The following is a 16831-nucleotide window of genomic DNA, read 5'->3' as shown; positions in this document are numbered from 1 at the left end:
TGGGTGTATATCCCCTCCCCCATACCAAGGGGGGGAGCATTAAAAATCCAAAGCATGGGGCTTTCCATCTGAATGCCAATTTATAAGAAAGGCAAAGGACAGAGGAACATGTTCAAAGACACCCCAGGAATGCCATTGGCCAAATCCAGCACGGGGCGAACAGCGCAGGAAAACTGGCCTTGTTTCTTGGGCAAAGAAATAGCAAGAAAGCAGATTGATGGGGACCATTCTAGAATGAGACACAGTGATCACATCAACCAAATACAACACGAAGGTCTTGTTTGGATCTTGGTTCAAACAAATTAACTATAAAAAGATGCTTGTGAGACAAGCGGGAAATTTGCAACTAGACCTTTGAAATTGCCATTATTGTTGTTTTAGATTTGATAACAGCATCGGATTTTTTTCTCAAGTCCTTATCTTGGTAAGCTACAGACTACTCTAGTTATTGACAAAATAGTATATCATCTGGAATTTGATTTAAAGTAACCGGGGGCAGGAGTGTAGAAAATAAGTGGGGGTAAGGAGGAAAGATCAGCCCTATGCTGGGACTTGAAGCTGGGTAGTGGGAACGTGAAATTGTATCATTTCTCTACATTTCCATATTTTGGGTAAAGTTCATTACAAAAATTCAGGAAAAAGTCTCCCTTGCTTTAGGGGGAGCCCATATTGGGTTCTGCTCCAGCTAAGGAAGTAGACTGCCCCCCGCCCCATGCATCCCGGCAAGAGCCCCAGGGTCGAGTCTCTCGCCTTCTTCCCTGAGCTCAGTTTGAACGATCAGCAGAAAAAACAAACCTCACACCAGCCTGGGGAAGCCAAGTTTGGCTGCAGCTCTGTGGAGCCTGCGGCTGTTTCCTGTGCTGGGGAGGAAAGGAGGAGGAAGTCCCTCCGTGGGGGGAAGCCACAAGGCATCCATCACACTGCACTTTCCAGGGCTGCTCCTTCCTGGCCCTGGTTCAAGGGTCCCATGGGGCTAGGGCAGGACACCTGGGGAAACCCTGCCTCCCCAAGAGAGGCAGCCACAGGGGAACCTCCAAGCCCCGTAGTCTGGACATTGAGAGAGTTTTTTGCAGCCGGCCCAGTTCTGGGGCCAAGGCAGGAGCCGGAGGAGTTTTTTTAAGTCATTACAAAAGGTGCGTTAAGGTAGATAGCACCCACTCAAGCCTGGCAGCCAGGGGCTCGTCTCCAAGGACCAGAATCTTCTTTATTCCTGGCCGGTCTTCTCTGAAAGCTCAGCATTCACCCAAGGTGAAGGCTCTCTGTTGCAAGGAGCCAATGCCCTCAGAAAGTCAGGGTGCTGGAAGCTCTCCCAGAGCCCATCACCACAGCCACCCAATCTCTGCACAGCCCTGCCACACGGGCTTCAAGCACACCTAGCACACCGCCTCCGGGTAAGCTCACATCTGCCCCAGCAGGTGAGCGCTACCATCAGCATCCCCAGCACAGGTGAGAAAACACAAGCCCAGAGATCCAAAATCACCTGCCCTTAGGCATACCACTATTAAGGAATTATGCAACGTTCCCTCCATTCATTTGGCAATTACTTATTGTGTGCTTGCTAATGCCGGGGACTTTTGCTTGGCCAAGGTCGTGCAGGTAGGAGGCATCTAAATCAGAATTTCAAGCCAGGGTTTTCTGATTTCAGACCTGGTGTTCTGACCGGCTGAGCCAACAATCCCCTGGGAGGCAGAAAGAACTATAAAAACAGAACTCCCATTGATTTCCTGTGCTTTATCACTGTTAGTTTTGCTGTAGGAGTAGATTCCCCCGACCGCAGCAGCAAACGTCAAGTCGATGATTCTATAAATATCAAATATAAGGGGCAAGTGCAGCCCAGGCTCCAGTACGTGGGACCCCCCCCCCCAAAGCTGGAGTCCGTGACCTTGTAGCTGAGTTGTAGTGCTGACAGCAGGGACTCGGGACCCCATCTGCCTGGGTTCAAGGCCCGGCCTGCCATTTACCGCTGCATGACTCAGCAAAGGCAACGGACACCCTCCCCCACCCCCCTGCAAAAAGGGTCTGACTTTACCGGTCCCGAGTGCAGCTGGAAGATTCTAATGTCCAGCCAGGACTGAGAACCGGTGGCCACAGTGCTGCATTTTTCAAATATGTTCAACTCCCCCGCCTTACAGGATTAGGACGCCTCGGGAACCAACCCAAATAGCACTGCTCGAAGGTTTTAAGAGCCTCGCCCCCATTCAACTCCAGAACAGAGGGCCTTGAATTCGGAAGCGTGGACGACATGTGTTCAGTAGTGAAGAACGATTAGGGCAACTTTCTGCCCATTTCCTTCACCTCCCGGACAAGCCACCGCTCAACCCTAGCCCTCATGTCAGCTTTCCGGCTGCACCTGGAGACACTATTTGTACAAAGCAGGCTTAATAAGGCCTGTCCTTAACTCCACACAGAAGGCAACGGCTCTGAATGTCACACGTGTTAAGCGAAACTGCTTGCCCAGGGTAGAGCTCTATTTTTAGTAAGCACCCAAAAAAAACCCATGATACCCTATCCCAGCACCTCGTTCGTCCCTATTTGTTTACCAGGCTGTGTCCCACACTGGCCTGGGGGCCAGACAGGGGTAGGACCACATCGAATTGTCTCTACACCCCCACAGGGCCTGGCACCAAACCAGCATTCAGTGAGTGTTTGCTGAAAGAATGAGGTTTTAATTGTCCCCAGTGAATGGGTTGAGAGCAGGTGTTCCTCAGTGGAAATGCAGGTGACAAGAGGGGATGGGTTCCAGCAGGGTCTGTGACTCCACCTGAAAACGGTATGAAAGGCACGTGGAGGGCAGAGGGGGGGCATGCAGAGGTCACGCACGTGAGCAGCGTGTATGTACCTGATATCTGTGCACACGTGCTCCCACAGTGTTTGCGCGTATGGGATCTGTGGCGTTCGTCAGCTTTGCAAAGGGCTGGGAACCCGAAAGTTTAAGACCACCAGAACTGACTCTACAAGACCAGGAGGTCTGAAAGATCAAGGTTGGTACCATTTGCATGAGCTTACCAGGAGGGACACGCCAGACCCACCGAGGCCTACCAGCCGTGATCACGCCCGATGGGTCAGTCCCTGACACAGTCCGGAGGGGATGTGGCACTTCTGGAGGTGACGGGGACTCACAGCTCCCATCCAACTCTCCCAGTGTTTTACACATTGGGAGAAGTACTAATTCATTTCATTGAATTCACGAGCACACACAAGGGAATGAAACTTCCAATCTGTCCACTGACAGCCAGCACACCTCTCTTCCCTCCACGAGGAGGTTAGGAGCACTGGTCACGACTCCCGGAGCTCTGTCCCCGTTCTCTCTGTTGCTTTTTTTGACTGAGGGAGACAGCTAAGCATAGTAAGAGTCTACTTTGCATGCCTCTAAGCAAATAAATTTGAAAACGTAGATAAATAAAATGGACAATTTCTTAGAAAGATATGGCTTACCAAAATTGACTCCAGTAGACACAGAAAGTACAAGCAGATCAATTCCCATAGACAATCAGGAAGAGAAGAGAGAAAGCAAGCAGAAAACCACCCCATAAAAAGGCACCAGGTCCAGATGGCTTCATGGGGGAATTCGATCACAACTTTATAAATGGGATCGTCCCAACAATACATATGTTGTTCCTGAGCGTAGAAAAGGATAGAAGTCCGAACCTAACAGCACACCAAAAAGGACATTACAAATATCACTCATGAATACTGCCGACAGGAATCTTAAATATTATCAGACACCAGCCCCACCACCATAAGTGACCAAGTGGGGTTTAAACCAGGAATTGTTCCATATTTGGAAATCTATTAGTATAAGTCAGCATATAAATAGATGTAAGAAGAATAAAATCATTTTTCCATAGATCCTAAGAAGTCTATGACACAATTCAACTCTCATTCCTAATCAAAACTCTCAAGAAAATAGTAATGGGTAGATGCTTCCACGACATAATAAAATCCATACACTTCAGTTCTAAAGTGGACACCTGAGATATTCCTGCCGAGGTCAGAAACAAGGCAAGGGTCCCTGCCATTTCCACTACCGTGTGGCAGACTGCTGAAGGTATTCTCAGTCAATGCCATCAGACAAGAGAAAACCAGAGAGGCTCTAGCCCAGAGAGGGCAGGGCCTGGGTCTTATTCCCTATTATAGCCCCAGGATCTAACACAATAGGCGCTCAATAGTTAGCTGGATGAGGAAATGAACGATGGCTCACATTAACTGAGCACGTCTATTAACGAAGCCAAGGGTTTAATAAAATGCTCACACTCTGTATTGATTTAACTAAGTCAAGGGGTGCCTGAGTGGCTCAGTAAGTTGAGTGTCTGACTCTTGATTTCGGCTCAGATCATGATCTCAGGGTCGTGAGATCGAGCCCCGTGTTGGGCTCCACGCTGGGCATGGAGCCTGCTTAAGATTCTCTCTCTTCCTCTGCCCCTCCCCCTCCCCTGCTTGCGTGCGCATGGGCTCTCTCTAAAATAAATAAATAAATCTTAAATAAATAAATAGGTCGAGCCATTCAAGGCAAACAACCCTGTGAGATAAGTAGTATTATTTTAGCTATTTGACAGATAAGCAAACCAAGATCCAGAGAGGTTAAATGACTCACCCAAGATCACTCTGTTGGTAAATGTTTCAAACTCCAGTCTTGCCATAGTGCCAGGCCCCTTACAAACTGCTCTGCATCTCCCTCATCAGACAGGAAAGAGTGAACCCTCACATGCGGGTTCAGAGCACAGGCTGTGGAGCAAGACGGCCAGGTTCATGTTTCAGCTCTGCCATTTACCAGCTCTGCTTTCGTGGGGAAACTCCTTCACCTTTCCATGCCTCCCTGCCTCCTCTTTAAAATGAGTGCAACAATAGTGCCCACCGGCTAGGGTTGGAGGGTTATTGCAGGAGCCAATAGGCATCTGCTGGGCCGCTACAGTTCCATCAAATGAGCATCCGACTTCCCCCAAATTCCCAAGCACCATCACCAAGTTCTGACAGTGTCTGTCCCATTCACAGGTGCTTTCCTTCCTTGACTTTTGCCGAGCTCGCGCACAGAGCTAAGGGCAGCCCTCGTATGCATCACCAATATATCGTCACCTGGGACAAAGCCCAACGGCAAGCTAAAGGCTGGTGTCAGTCCTTGGGCAGTTCCACCGTTCAGAAGCAGAGAGGTTGACCCCACTCACATCTGGGTAAGCCAGAGCCAGACCCACATCTGGAAGAGCTCGCTTCGCCTCCCACGGCTCACAACACCCCTTCTCTTCCTCAGCCATCATACTTCCTACTTCCCAGCAAGCAATCATCATTTACAGAATCCAGAGCAAACTCCCCACTCTGGGGGAAGAGGCAGGCTGCACAGAGGAACTGCTTTCCAAAGAGCACAGTTTGGAAAGGAGGGACTTTACAATGAAGAAACCCGATAAATACTACTCTGGCCAAGTCGATCAAGGTCAGTATCAACAGTGATCAATCGAGTTGATAATAGGCACCCTTGATAGGATGTGATGGACACGGCCACTTCCGCTGTGCGGTCTTCGTCCCCCAAACCCATAGCCCCAGTCTTTCCGTGAGTCAGGAAACATCGGAAAGACCCTAACTGAGGCACGCTCCACAGTATACCTAACCGAAGCGCCTCAAAACTGTCAGGCTCATAAAAAACCAGGACAGTATGGACTCCAGTTCACAATAATGCGTCAGGATTGGTTCATGAATGACAACAAATGTATCCATACCAATGTAATGTAAATAAAAGGGGGACCTGGGTGCTCAGGATATGGTAACTCCCTATACTGTCTCTACAACTGTTCTGTGACTCTCAAACTGTTCCAAAAAAAATAATGTTTGTTGTTGTTGTTGTTTTTTAAATGATTCCAGGGTTTTCACTGTGGCCATTTAGATACCCATCTGGCGGCCACCAAGCACCGCTTGCCAAGAAAAACTATAAAAAGCACCTCCCATCAGATTTGGCTTGGAAACTATTTCCCCAGAAATCTCCCCTGTGCAAAAAAAAAAAAAAGAAAAGAAAAGAAAAAAAGAAAAAAAAAGTTAGCTGATTGTGAATCTGGGAGGGGTGTAAGTATTCGTTCCCTGCAAAATGTGACTTTAATCTTAACAAACAAAGACCACGGATGTTAAAGGAACCTTAAAGGGATCGTTTGCAGATTCTTAATTGTATCTTTTCAAAGCAAAGGATGGCCTCCAGATTGCAATTCGAGAAGACTGGTCTCTTTTGCTGGCTAATTATTTCCATCTCCAGCCAAAATACAGAATCATTTACTCATTACCATCTTCCCTTGGCTCCAAGCCAAAGCAAGCCCCTCACCTAACGTGGCCAGCAAAGACCATGAGGGATGGAAAGTCAAAACTTCGCATTCACCTGCCCTACCCAGCATGTCTGGGAAGCACCAAGCCCCCAGATATCTGTGAGAAGGCCTCCTCCACAAACCAGCCCGCGCAAGCCCTTCCTGCACTCCGGATGCGGCCAAGCCCGAGTGCATCTGGAAGCTACCAACAGGCCTGCCCCTGAGGCTTCAGCAAGCACTGGCTGGGCTGCGCTGTCAAAATCAGGAAGCCTGGTTGGGGTTGGGTTTTGGGGGATTTTTTTTGTTTGTTTTTTCCAAGACAACCTGCTAACCAGAAAAATACAGTGAGGTTGGGCACACGACCTCCTGCTCCCTCTACCAAATGCTCCTGCTGAGCCACGTGAAGCGACGGCCCAGCCTGGGGAAGTCCCCGGCCGCGTCGGGCACCTAAAAGCCCAGACTGACAGGTCGCTGAGGCAGGAATAGGCTTCTTCTTCCTGAATCCACATGCCAGCCTTGCCCCCTACACCCCACATCCATGACGACTGGGGGCTAGGGGAGCACACGACAAACCTCAGACGGATCCCCTCGGGGTGATTCACAAAGGCTGCAGAACCCAGGGACGAAATGGGCTGGCTTCCTGACACTGAAGTCAAACCAGCCTCCAGCATCAGACAGAGACACCCTCTTCACTAGTTTGCACACACAGTCCCCAGCAAACTCTGCTCACGGCGGTGCTGTCTGGAGAGAGGAGGGGCAGCGGCCCAGGCCCTGACAGTCGGGCTCAGCTGCAGCCTCTTTGTCTATCGGTTCCCTCCCTCCTGCCTCCATTTTTTGGCTTCCTCACCTCCTCCCTCCAGAGGCAAATTAATCACTTCCTTTCCCCTCCGAAGACCCTGCAGCAGGCAACCAGCCGGCTGAGGCCCCTGCCACCTCTTGCTTTGCTACCAGTGACCCTCAGGGAGAAGTCACCAGTAACCGGAGACTGACGCCCTACCGGGCAAGAGTGAGCCTACCGCCCCCTAAGGGTGGCAGCCGTCCCAGACGCGTCATGCCCTCCCTCTCACCTGGGGAGACGCACCCCTCCCTCCCTGCAGGCCCCCCCGGAAAGGGTGACATCGGGACCAAAGAGGGGCCCCGTGCCCACTCCGCAGGCCCAAGCCCCCGCCCGGGCTCGGGGTGGGGCCAGGCCGGGAGGAGCCTCCACCGACCTTCGATAGGATTCAAATACTCATAGTCGAAGAGGATGGAGAAGTCGAACTCGTCTTGGGGGCTGCCCCCAGGCTCGTGGCCTGGGGCGTCCCCGCCGTCGGGCTCGGGCTGCTGCTCCGGGGCGTCCATGGCGCGCAAAGCGGCGGGACGGTGGCGGGGCGGGGGGCGAGCGCGGGCTCGGCCTCCTCCTGGGCCCCTCGCCGGAGGGCGGGAAGGGAGCAGGAAGCGGGGCGGAGAGGCGGCGGGGGCGGCGGGGTCCCTGTCCTCGTGGGGACGCACGCGGGCCCGGGGATGGCGCGCCGGCGCAGCGGCTCCTGGACGCGCCCGGGGAGCTGAGCGGCGGCGGCGCGAGCTTCCTGCTCCGGGAGGCACCTGTTGCAGCCCGCGGAGGGGGAGGCGGGGACAGGGCGGCCGGGCCGGCGGGGGCGGGGCCGCCACCCGGGCCCCGGGGGAGGGAGCGAGGGAGGGGGAGGCGGGCCGGCCGGCGCCCGGGAGGAAGGAGGCCGCCCGCCGGCCGGGGCCGCACCGCCCGGGCCCCGCGCTTAGCAACCGGCCGGGGCCACCGCCGGACACTCCGGCGCGGCCGCGCTGGGACCCGCCGCCTCCCACCCTCCCTCCCCGCGGAGAGGCTGCGGCCCTGCGGGACCCGGGACCTAGAGGAGAAAGCTGCCACCACTTAGTTTTGCCCTACGTGACCGGCTGATCCCATTCTTCTCTCTCCTTTCTTCTGGGGGGGAGGGGGGGCGGGGGGCGCAGCCACTCCCTTCCCTGCAGACTGTGCCTCCAGGTGTCTCTGGGTGCCCACAGCTGTGGCATGCTTTCCCCCTACAGTTCAGTCACCTGTGTACCTCTGAACGCAGTTTCCCAGGACCTGGGAAAGAATTATAGATACTCTGAGAGCCCAGGTCCCACCCTGACATCTGTACCTCTTAGGCCCCCTCCCGTGTGCCTGGTGCCAGGAACCCAGGCTGAACCAGACTCGACGCCCTGGGAAGCTCGGGTCAGTGGTAGAGGCAGGCGTGAAGGTAATAAGAGAAGAAAGATCATTTTGAACAGTGCTGGGGGGGAATCACCAGCAGAATGGGGTAAGGGCGGGCAGCTGGGGAGGCTTCATGCTCTTTGGTGGTCAGGGAGGGCCTCTCTGGGGGTACCTGAGAGGCCCTCCCTGACCACCACATTTGGATGGACCTAAATGATCTGGGGGAAGAGAGTTCTGGCAGCCGGAACCAAAGGGAAGCTAAAGCCGGAAGGGGCTCTGCGTGCCCTGCAAGCGAGGAGGCCAGCGCAGTGGGAGAGGCTGGCTGGTAACATCTGCGCGCTTAAAGCCACAGATTCCCAGGCTCTCCCTGGAGTTTCTGATACCGTAAGTCTGGAGTAGAGGCTCAGGAATGTGCATTTTTCAATAGACACCCAAGGTGAATGTTATGAGCAAGCACATTTGAGGAACACTACAGAAGGACCCGGTACAACCACCCCCCCCAAGACACTTCCAAGGGTCTCAGACCAAGTTGGTTGAAGTCGGTAAATAGACTCCCAGAGGCAGACAAGGAGATGAGAACAGCGGTCTTCAACCCTAACAGCATGTTAGAATCACCTGGAACACTTTTTAAATGCCCGTGCCTAGGCTTCAGTCCAACCCCCAGGGAAACAGAACACCCAAAGGTTTTTGGTTTGGTTTTTGTTTTAAGGACCTCAGATGAATCTAAAGTGTAGCCAGTGCTGAGAATCTCTGGAGCAGAAGAGAGGGTGGGAGAGGTTCTAGGATTCCCAGAGAACCACAGCTTGACCTCACGTGGGGAATGACTCAAATCCTTCCCCAGGTGCTAGGAAGAATGGAGAATGTGCACCCTTCACGGGGAGCTATCTCTGCTCCATTAAGGGATTTGTGCAAAGCTAGGGATCATCATTCATTCCACGAATATTTGCCGAGCACCTGCCAGCTCCCTGACGTTGCTACAGCTCTTGGAGATGCAGCCATCAACAGGGCAGCGTCTCCGCCCTCGTCATCCGTATATCCTGGAAGCAAAGAGACACAGCAATGAAGAGGGTTTTCCAAATTGCACTTAGACCCGTGGTTCTTAACCCCAGTTACGCATTTGAATCACCTGGACAGCTGTTTAAAAATTTAATGGCCGAGCCCCACCAGAGACCAGTTATAATCAGAATGTTTGAATGGGGCCTGGGCACCAGGGTTTTGTAAAAGCTCCCCAGATGTTTCCAGTGTATGTCCAGGGATGAGAAACACTGGTTTAGACTCTCACTTCATTTCAAGGGACCAAAGCCTGGTCTCAGGACTCGCCAACTTTCAGAGACTTAGGAAGTACTTTCTGGTTGTCAGAGCGGAAAATGCTCCTCTTTTTTAATTCTTAGCCACAAGCACGGCGACACTGTGTATAGCCAACACACATCTTAGGGTAGCTGATAAATGTAGATGGAGGAGGAGAGAGTGATGACCCAGACTGGGACATTTAGAGCCAAGTATCTACAAGGAGGTGGGTGCTCTTGCGTCCTTATGACAGGACCCGAAGTCCAGACCCTGAAATGTGGTCAGGGTTAAGCAAAGGAACCAGCCTGCCCTTATGCTGTAGAAGAAAAGAAGGGCTGGTGTCACCTTCCCATGTGCTGCCTCGTCCCCCACCCATAATGATTAAATGCCTCTAATCTAGTGGGCTTCTGCTGATTTTGCCTACCTGGAATCATCCCCCGCTTCTGACAGCAGCGTCCCAGGATGTTCCTTTGGGAAACTATTCTTGACACAATTTTGGCAAAACTATCAACCCAGTTGTCCCCCCACCCCACCCCTGGCAAAGAAGTGGATGAAGGACCCAGGCTTGACCAGAGAATTGCATCTCCTCTAGCCTATGAGACGTACTGAGGCAGTGGTCACGACGGCCTCATTCAGACACAGCTTTACGTCCAGTGGATGTGGGGATGGGCAGATGCATGAACGGAGAGTGAGTGTCTGTATGGATTAATCAGTGGATGCATACACAGATCAATGGACCAACTGATGGAAGAACAGATATTTAGATAATAGCTGGGTCAGTCAAGGGCTCAATGGAAGAGTGGATGTTGGGATGTTGGGATGGAGGGATGGGTGGGAAAAGAGTTTAACTCTCCTATGTAAGTTCCTTAGATTTTAACAACCCCCATTCAGAGGGGAGTCTGCTTGTCCCTCTCCCTCTGCCCCTCCCCACGCTCGCAAGCAGTCTCTCTCTAAAATAAATACATTTTTAAAAAATAAAAACAAAAAAAACAGACTCTAACTGCCGTCGTTGTTCCTCTGAATGGTGGATATATTTTAAGTGTCTAAGGTCTGGAATCTGCACCCAAACAATCAAGAGTTCTCTAAAGGGGGGCGCCTGGGTGGCACAGTCGTTAAGCGTCTGCCTTCGGCTCAGGGCGTGATCCCGCGTTCCGGGATCGAGTCCCACATCGGGCTCCTCCGCTGGGAGCCTGCTTCTTCCTCTCCCACTCCCCCTGCTGTGTTCCCTCTCTCGCTGGCTGTCTCTCGGTCATATAAATAAATAAAATCTTAAAAAAAAAAAAAGAGTTCTCTAAAGGGAATAGGTTCAGGCTGGGCCCTGACCCAAAACAGTTTCTCCTGGAGCAGCGGGAAGCGAGAGGCTTTTCTTCTCCGAGGGCCACCTTGAGCGTGGGGGTTTGGGTTGGGGGGGGAAGACATATTTTCAATTCCAAAATAAATAATTTGTGCTCTTAGGATCGGGGACTAGGAGCAGAATGCATGACCTTTATGCATTCAGTGGCCACCCGGGGTGGGGGGATGGGGGGGAGACAGAGGCCTTGACAGTGCAGCTCTGGGTCAACCTTCTCTCTGCCCTGTGGCTGACCTCCTCGCAGAGGCCCTGGCCTCTTCATTTTTCTCCAGCCTTTCCAACAAAAGTGCAAGGGGAAGCCAGCAAAGCCCCTGAGAGCTTGAAACTTCTAGCACGCCTTGGTACTGTCTGGCCCTGCTCCAGGAATTCAGCTCACTCCAACAAGCATTTACCCTGATGTATAATTGCAAACCGAGGTAAGCACCATGAGGAAAAGAAGAAGGTGCTACAGAGCTTGTAGCAAGGAAACCTGATGTAGATATAGGGAGTTCAGGGAAGGCTTCCCTAGGAACTGATGTTTCAGCAGAGACCAGAAGGTCGACGAGAAGTTGGCCAGGAAATAGTGAGGGGAAGAACTAACAGCCAGATGGGGAAAGTATGTGCAAAGGCCCTGAGGCAGGAGGAAGTATGAAGTGTTGGCCCACCAAAGGAAGACTGGAGTGGAAGGTGTTCAGGAACCTGAAGAAGCTGTAAGGGAAGGCTGGCAGGTAAGTGGGGCCCTGGGACCATGTGGAGAATTCTGGACATAAGAGCAATGGGGAACAACCAAACAGTCTCAGGCAGTACGTGACAAGACCACATTCGAGTTTTTAAACAATTGCTTGGGTTCTATGTGGAGAAGAAATTGCAGGGTACAAGGGTTGAAGCAGGATGACCAATTAGGAAATGCCTGTAGCCATGGGGGCAAGGAGTACTGAGAGCGTGGCCTTCGGTGATGGTGTTGAAAACAGCAGCAGCACACAAAAGGCACACGTATGTAGCCTTGCCCTTGGTCTGTACTTGAGTTACCTCCTTTCCTCTTCTAGGCTTCCCCTTAAAATGCAGCACAATTTGATTCCACCCTAACACAAATATCAGAGGAGCACCGGTCCTGGGCTCTGAGGCCCGAGGCCCATTCAGGTGGGCCCTGGAGGGACCCACTACCCACAGCTCTGCCCTCGTTTCTACCTCCTGGCAGAAGCTCATCTTCGTCCGCAGCCCGGACCTCTCCCCTTACATCCGGGGGCATGCGTCCAGCGGCCAACCCAACATTCCACTCAGTGTCCAACAGGCATCTCAAAGTGACCATGTCCACACGAAGCCCCGTGACCCTCTGAAACCTCTCTGCTCCCACTATTCCCAGCTCAAACATCACCCCCCCCCATTCATCCAGCTCTCTGACCAAAATCCAAGGAGTAGTCCGTGATCCCTCTCATTTTCTCACACCCACAGGCAAACCCGCAGCAAATCTGGGCATCTCTATCCTCAAAATGTAACCTTAGACCCAAGCGTTTCTCACGCCCCAACAACCCACGTCCCCAGACAACTGCAGTCGCCCCTCCCTGGTCTTGGTACTTCCACTTTGCCTTTAGGTCCAGCAGCCACGGGCAGCCTTTCAAAATATAGATCCCGTAAATCCTTCCGCGGCTTCCCATTAAGTTTAGAATTAAATACAAACACGTTGGCCTACAAGGCCCTGGAGCAGCTGCCTCCAGCCCCAGCTCCCTTTGACTGCCATCTCTCGCCACTCTCCCCTTCTCTTACTCCCTCTGCCACCCTGCTCATCCACCTGTCCCTTGATAATGCCAAGCACGGCCCCCACCTCAGGGCCTTTGCACCTCCTGTCCCGTGGATATTTGCTAGGCCACCCCCTCACTTTGTGCATGCCTCAGCTCAAATGTCACCTCCTCAGAGAGCCCGTCTGTGACCACCCCAATAAAAATAGCGCCCCCTGGCCTTCTCTGTCCCCGCAGCCCGTTTGTGTTTTCGCAGCCTTTATCTCCGCAGTATATTGTACTCCTCTGTGTATCTGTTCACCTGTTGATTGCCTGTTCTCACTTGAATGTAAGCCCCACACGGGCAGGGCTGTGTGTCTGTTCTGTTCACTGGCCTATCTGGGGTTGTCAGCTTTAGCAGATGAAAATACAGGGCACCCAGTTAAATTTGGAGTTTCGATGAACAACACATGTTTTTTTAACTGTATGTTGCATATATTTTATGGGACACATTTAAGCTAAAAATGATTCATTATTTGAAATTCAGAGTTACCTGGGCACCTCGTATTTCTGTCTGGCAACTCTGGCTACATCCCCAGATCCTAGAATAGCACCCAGCACGTGGCAGGTAGTCCCTAGAGGCAGCTGAAGGAATGAATGAAGAACAGTGCCCAGCAGAGCTTCCCCCTGAGAGATCGATCCAACAGGAGCTTGTACCAGGAGGAGCGGAGGGTCTCCGCTTTCCTCAGCTTAATAGGACTCGTCAGGGATATCCTGAAATCTGGTGTTTTGCACAACTGGCAGCCCAGCCTCTAGCGTGGTTACAATACCTGTAATCATTTTTATATAAAAACATTTCATCTGACTCAGTGACTTTAGGAAAATTCTGCCTGTACATGTCTTTTTATTTAAAAAAGAAAAAAAGAAAGAAAGAAAGAGAGAAGAAAAGAAGAAAAGAAAAGAAAAGAAAAGAAAAGAAAAGAAAAGAAAAGAAAAAAAAGAAAAGAATACTTCTAGAATATATGTCCTGTTATAGAAAATACGTGCTTGGGGTTATTATACAATACTGATACATTTGAATCCAATCACCACTGCCCCCCACCACTGACCTCTCTGAAGGTCAATGGCACCCACAGGCAAGAAAACACAAATGTCTGGCCAAGGTTGGGGTGACCTAGTGGTGGAATATGAAACATCCCCAAGCTGGGAGGCCCAGGATCCAATCCACGTTCTTCCTCTAACTCACTCTGCTACCTTTAAGCAAGTCACCTGGCCTTTCTGTGTCTCAGTTTCTCCATCTATAAAACGGGGGGATGAATTGGATAATACCTGAGCCCCCGATCCGGCTCTAATATTCAAGGATTCTTTGACGCTCACCCAAGTAGCCTCCAGGGCCATCTCCATGGGTGTACAACCTGTCATCACAGGACCCCGTGCTCAGAAGGACCTTGTGCTTGGTTTAAGGCTCTGCTGTCGTAAGATTCTTGATTTTTGAACACGGGGCTGCACACTTTCACTTTGCGCCGGGCCGTGCAAATGACGCAGAGAGGCGTGATGACACACTACAACGAGTAAGCCACAAATTCTCATCACGAACTCTGCACGCTGACATCCCCCACTGTAATAAAGCTTGACTATAAAATGCAGACACCGAAACATTTTTAAGTCTAATCCAAAAAAGCAGGAACACCCTCACCAGCTTCCAGAAACAATATCCTGGGATGATCACCCTACACGCTACTATTTTAATTTATAGATGGATGCGTTGGACTCCTACAGGCCTGCAACGCGGATAAGGCACAAGAGAACCAGACTCAAGAGAGCACCAAAAAACTCAGCAATCGATGAAATGATATTTCCATAAAATATTTTAAAAAATCAGAACGAATGCAGAAAAAAACAAAGGATCCATGGTGAGCAAACTATGACAATTCTAATAAAGACAGAATGAGCAGCAACAGTGCCGCGCAGAGCCGCACCGGAGCCTGAGGCGAAAAGGAGATGAGTGATACCGATCCTGTCCTTATTTAAAATCCTTATTTTCATTTTGGGCTCAGCACGGGCTTTTTGACATTAATTCTGATTTTTAAAATTTTACATTAAAATATTACTCATCTCGATGACGGAGTCTTTTGGTGTGCCCTTCTACTCGGCCTTCCCACCAAAGCCGGTTCCGGGAATGAGCTCCTTATCGGGGGGACAGTTTGAGAGCTGACTTCTACTCCAATCTGACACCGACAACGTCGTTTAACGCCTGCACCGGACTTCTCCGCTGTGAGAAGACAATTCTCCAGGAGAGGATCGGTGTCGAAGCCAGCTGCCTCCCGTGCAGACGTTGACCGTGCAGGCTCTAAGAGAGCGACCTTCTACTAAAAGCCCGAACCCGAAGCCAGGCGTGGAATGTGAGAAGACGTTCCATCTGACAGCAGCAGAAAGCACAGGTCTGCTGTAGCTTAGCCAAACCCGTCCTGCAGGCACATTAGGTCTGGCCCGCTTGGCCATTTTTTTAATCCAAACTAACATTTTTAAGTTGGGAGATTTTGGGGGCACCTGGGTGGCTCAGTCAGTGAAATGTGTGCCTTGGGTTCAGGTCATGATCCCGGGGTCCTGGGATCGAGCCCCATGTTGGGCTCCCTGCTCGGTGGGAAGCCTGCTTCTCCCTCTCCTGCTCCCCCTGCTTGTGTGCTCTCTCTCGCTCTCTCTGTCAAATAAATAAAATCTTTACAAGAAAATAAATTTATATAAATTGGGAGATTTTACATGACAATCCCAATTTCTAGTGTCTCCTAAAAAACGGGAAGATCTGGCCACAGCAGGTCCGTAATCCCACGTGGGCCAGTCGGCTGGAGTGGAACAGGAGCTGCCCCCTTCACGGGAGTCTGTCGCTCTCTGGCCACCACCCAGCTGGCCCGTGTCCCCATGAATGTGAGCTTGAGACCCTGGCTTCCAGGCTCTTGACTCCTCCTCCCTGGTCCCTGCTCACCCAGCATGTCCTGGCTGTGTTTCTCCTCTTCATTCCTTGCTTTCTAGCACGTTCCCCTCTGCCTCCCGAAACTGATCCTTAGCAGGGGAGCTGCAAACTCACCTTTCTCCTAAACCACTGCCCTTGCCCTCGATGAAGCACAAGGAGCCGCCATCGCTCTTCCCCGGGGAGCTTCATCTCAGGTTGCGATGTTACTTCTCAAGTCACGCATGCCACCACGGAAATGGTTTTGTCCCACACAAGTCTGATACTCATTACTGAGTCACACTGTTCCTCGGTTATTAGCTAAGGGCGGATTTGCTAAGGGACATTTTGGACCAAGATGAAACGCTGAAAAATGTCTTGTGACTCCCAGGGATAGCTGAGGGTGAAGGAGGGGCCCACGTGGGGCATCTAGGCTGGGCCGAGAGGAAGATGCGTCTGAAGTGGTTCGGATTGTTCGCAAAAGTAATGGCGTCTACCCCCCGTGCCAAAGACAGGGGCCATGCCTGCAGGACCCCGGGCTCCAGGGAACACAGTGTGAGAACCACAGAGGAGAGCCCTCCGTGGACTGGAAACCACCTCCCCCCGCCTCCTGTGCCCGGTGCTGGTCCCAGCCACCACATCTAGAAGCTGCTCTCCACTTAATGGTCCGTAGGATCCTTTGAAAAGATTAACGAGACCACACCCTGTGCACTTAAAATTCCCCTAGTGCCTCCCCATTACCCCGAGAATGAACTTCAGACTGCTCCTGCCCTGGCTTGCCTCCCTGATCTCCTCTTCTAGCCTGCTCCCCCCGCCCCCTTGGATTCCAGCCTCCAGCCATACAGGCTTTCTTGCCGTTCCCCGAATGTTCCAAGCACATCTCTCTCCTTGGGGCCTCCTCCTTCTGCGTGGATGCTTTTCCCCGAGACATTTTATAGGCAGACCCCATGCCAGTCAGAGGGCAGTGAAAAGACATCTTTTTAAAGAGGAAGGGGGCCATTCACTCTGAATCAGCAATCCCTACCGTGTAGGTTAAATGTGTCTTTTCCCAAAAATACACTCAATTCCTAACCCCAGGTACCT

General features: G+C 51.7%; 1 protein-coding gene and 1 long non-coding RNA gene across 8 annotated transcripts in view; one reads left to right on the top strand and one right to left on the bottom strand.

Moving 5' to 3' along the window:
* Nucleotides 1-16831, bottom strand: part of NFATC2 (nuclear factor of activated T cells 2) — a 149445-nt gene that overhangs the window by 126842 nt on the left and 5772 nt on the right. For 4 of the 7 annotated variants that reach the window (XM_045808459.2, XM_045808460.2, XM_045808458.2 and 1 more), the window contains exon 1: nt 7490-7841. The exons of 2 other annotated variants lie outside the window; for them this stretch is intronic. In XM_045808459.2, coding sequence (XP_045664415.1) covers nt 7490-7619 — 130 coding nt within the window. In that variant the 5' untranslated portion in view covers nt 7620-7841. Of the gene's footprint in view, nt 1-7489; nt 7842-16831 lie in introns of those variants that run through there. One more of the 7 variants, XM_045808464.2, reaches the window with a different exon arrangement.
* Nucleotides 2557-5649, top strand: LOC123799386 (uncharacterized). Its single transcript, XR_006781602.2, has 3 exons — nt 2557-2770; nt 2869-2981; nt 4993-5649. It is a non-coding gene; the product is annotated as an uncharacterized LOC123799386 (long non-coding RNA).

This window comes from Ursus americanus, chromosome 22, assembly GCF_024610735.1.
Source record: "Ursus americanus isolate L20-20 chromosome 22, mUrsAme1.1.p, whole genome shotgun sequence".
NCBI lineage: Eukaryota > Metazoa > Chordata > Mammalia > Carnivora > Ursidae > Ursus > Ursus americanus.
This window is presented reverse-complemented; position numbering and strand designations above follow the sequence as displayed.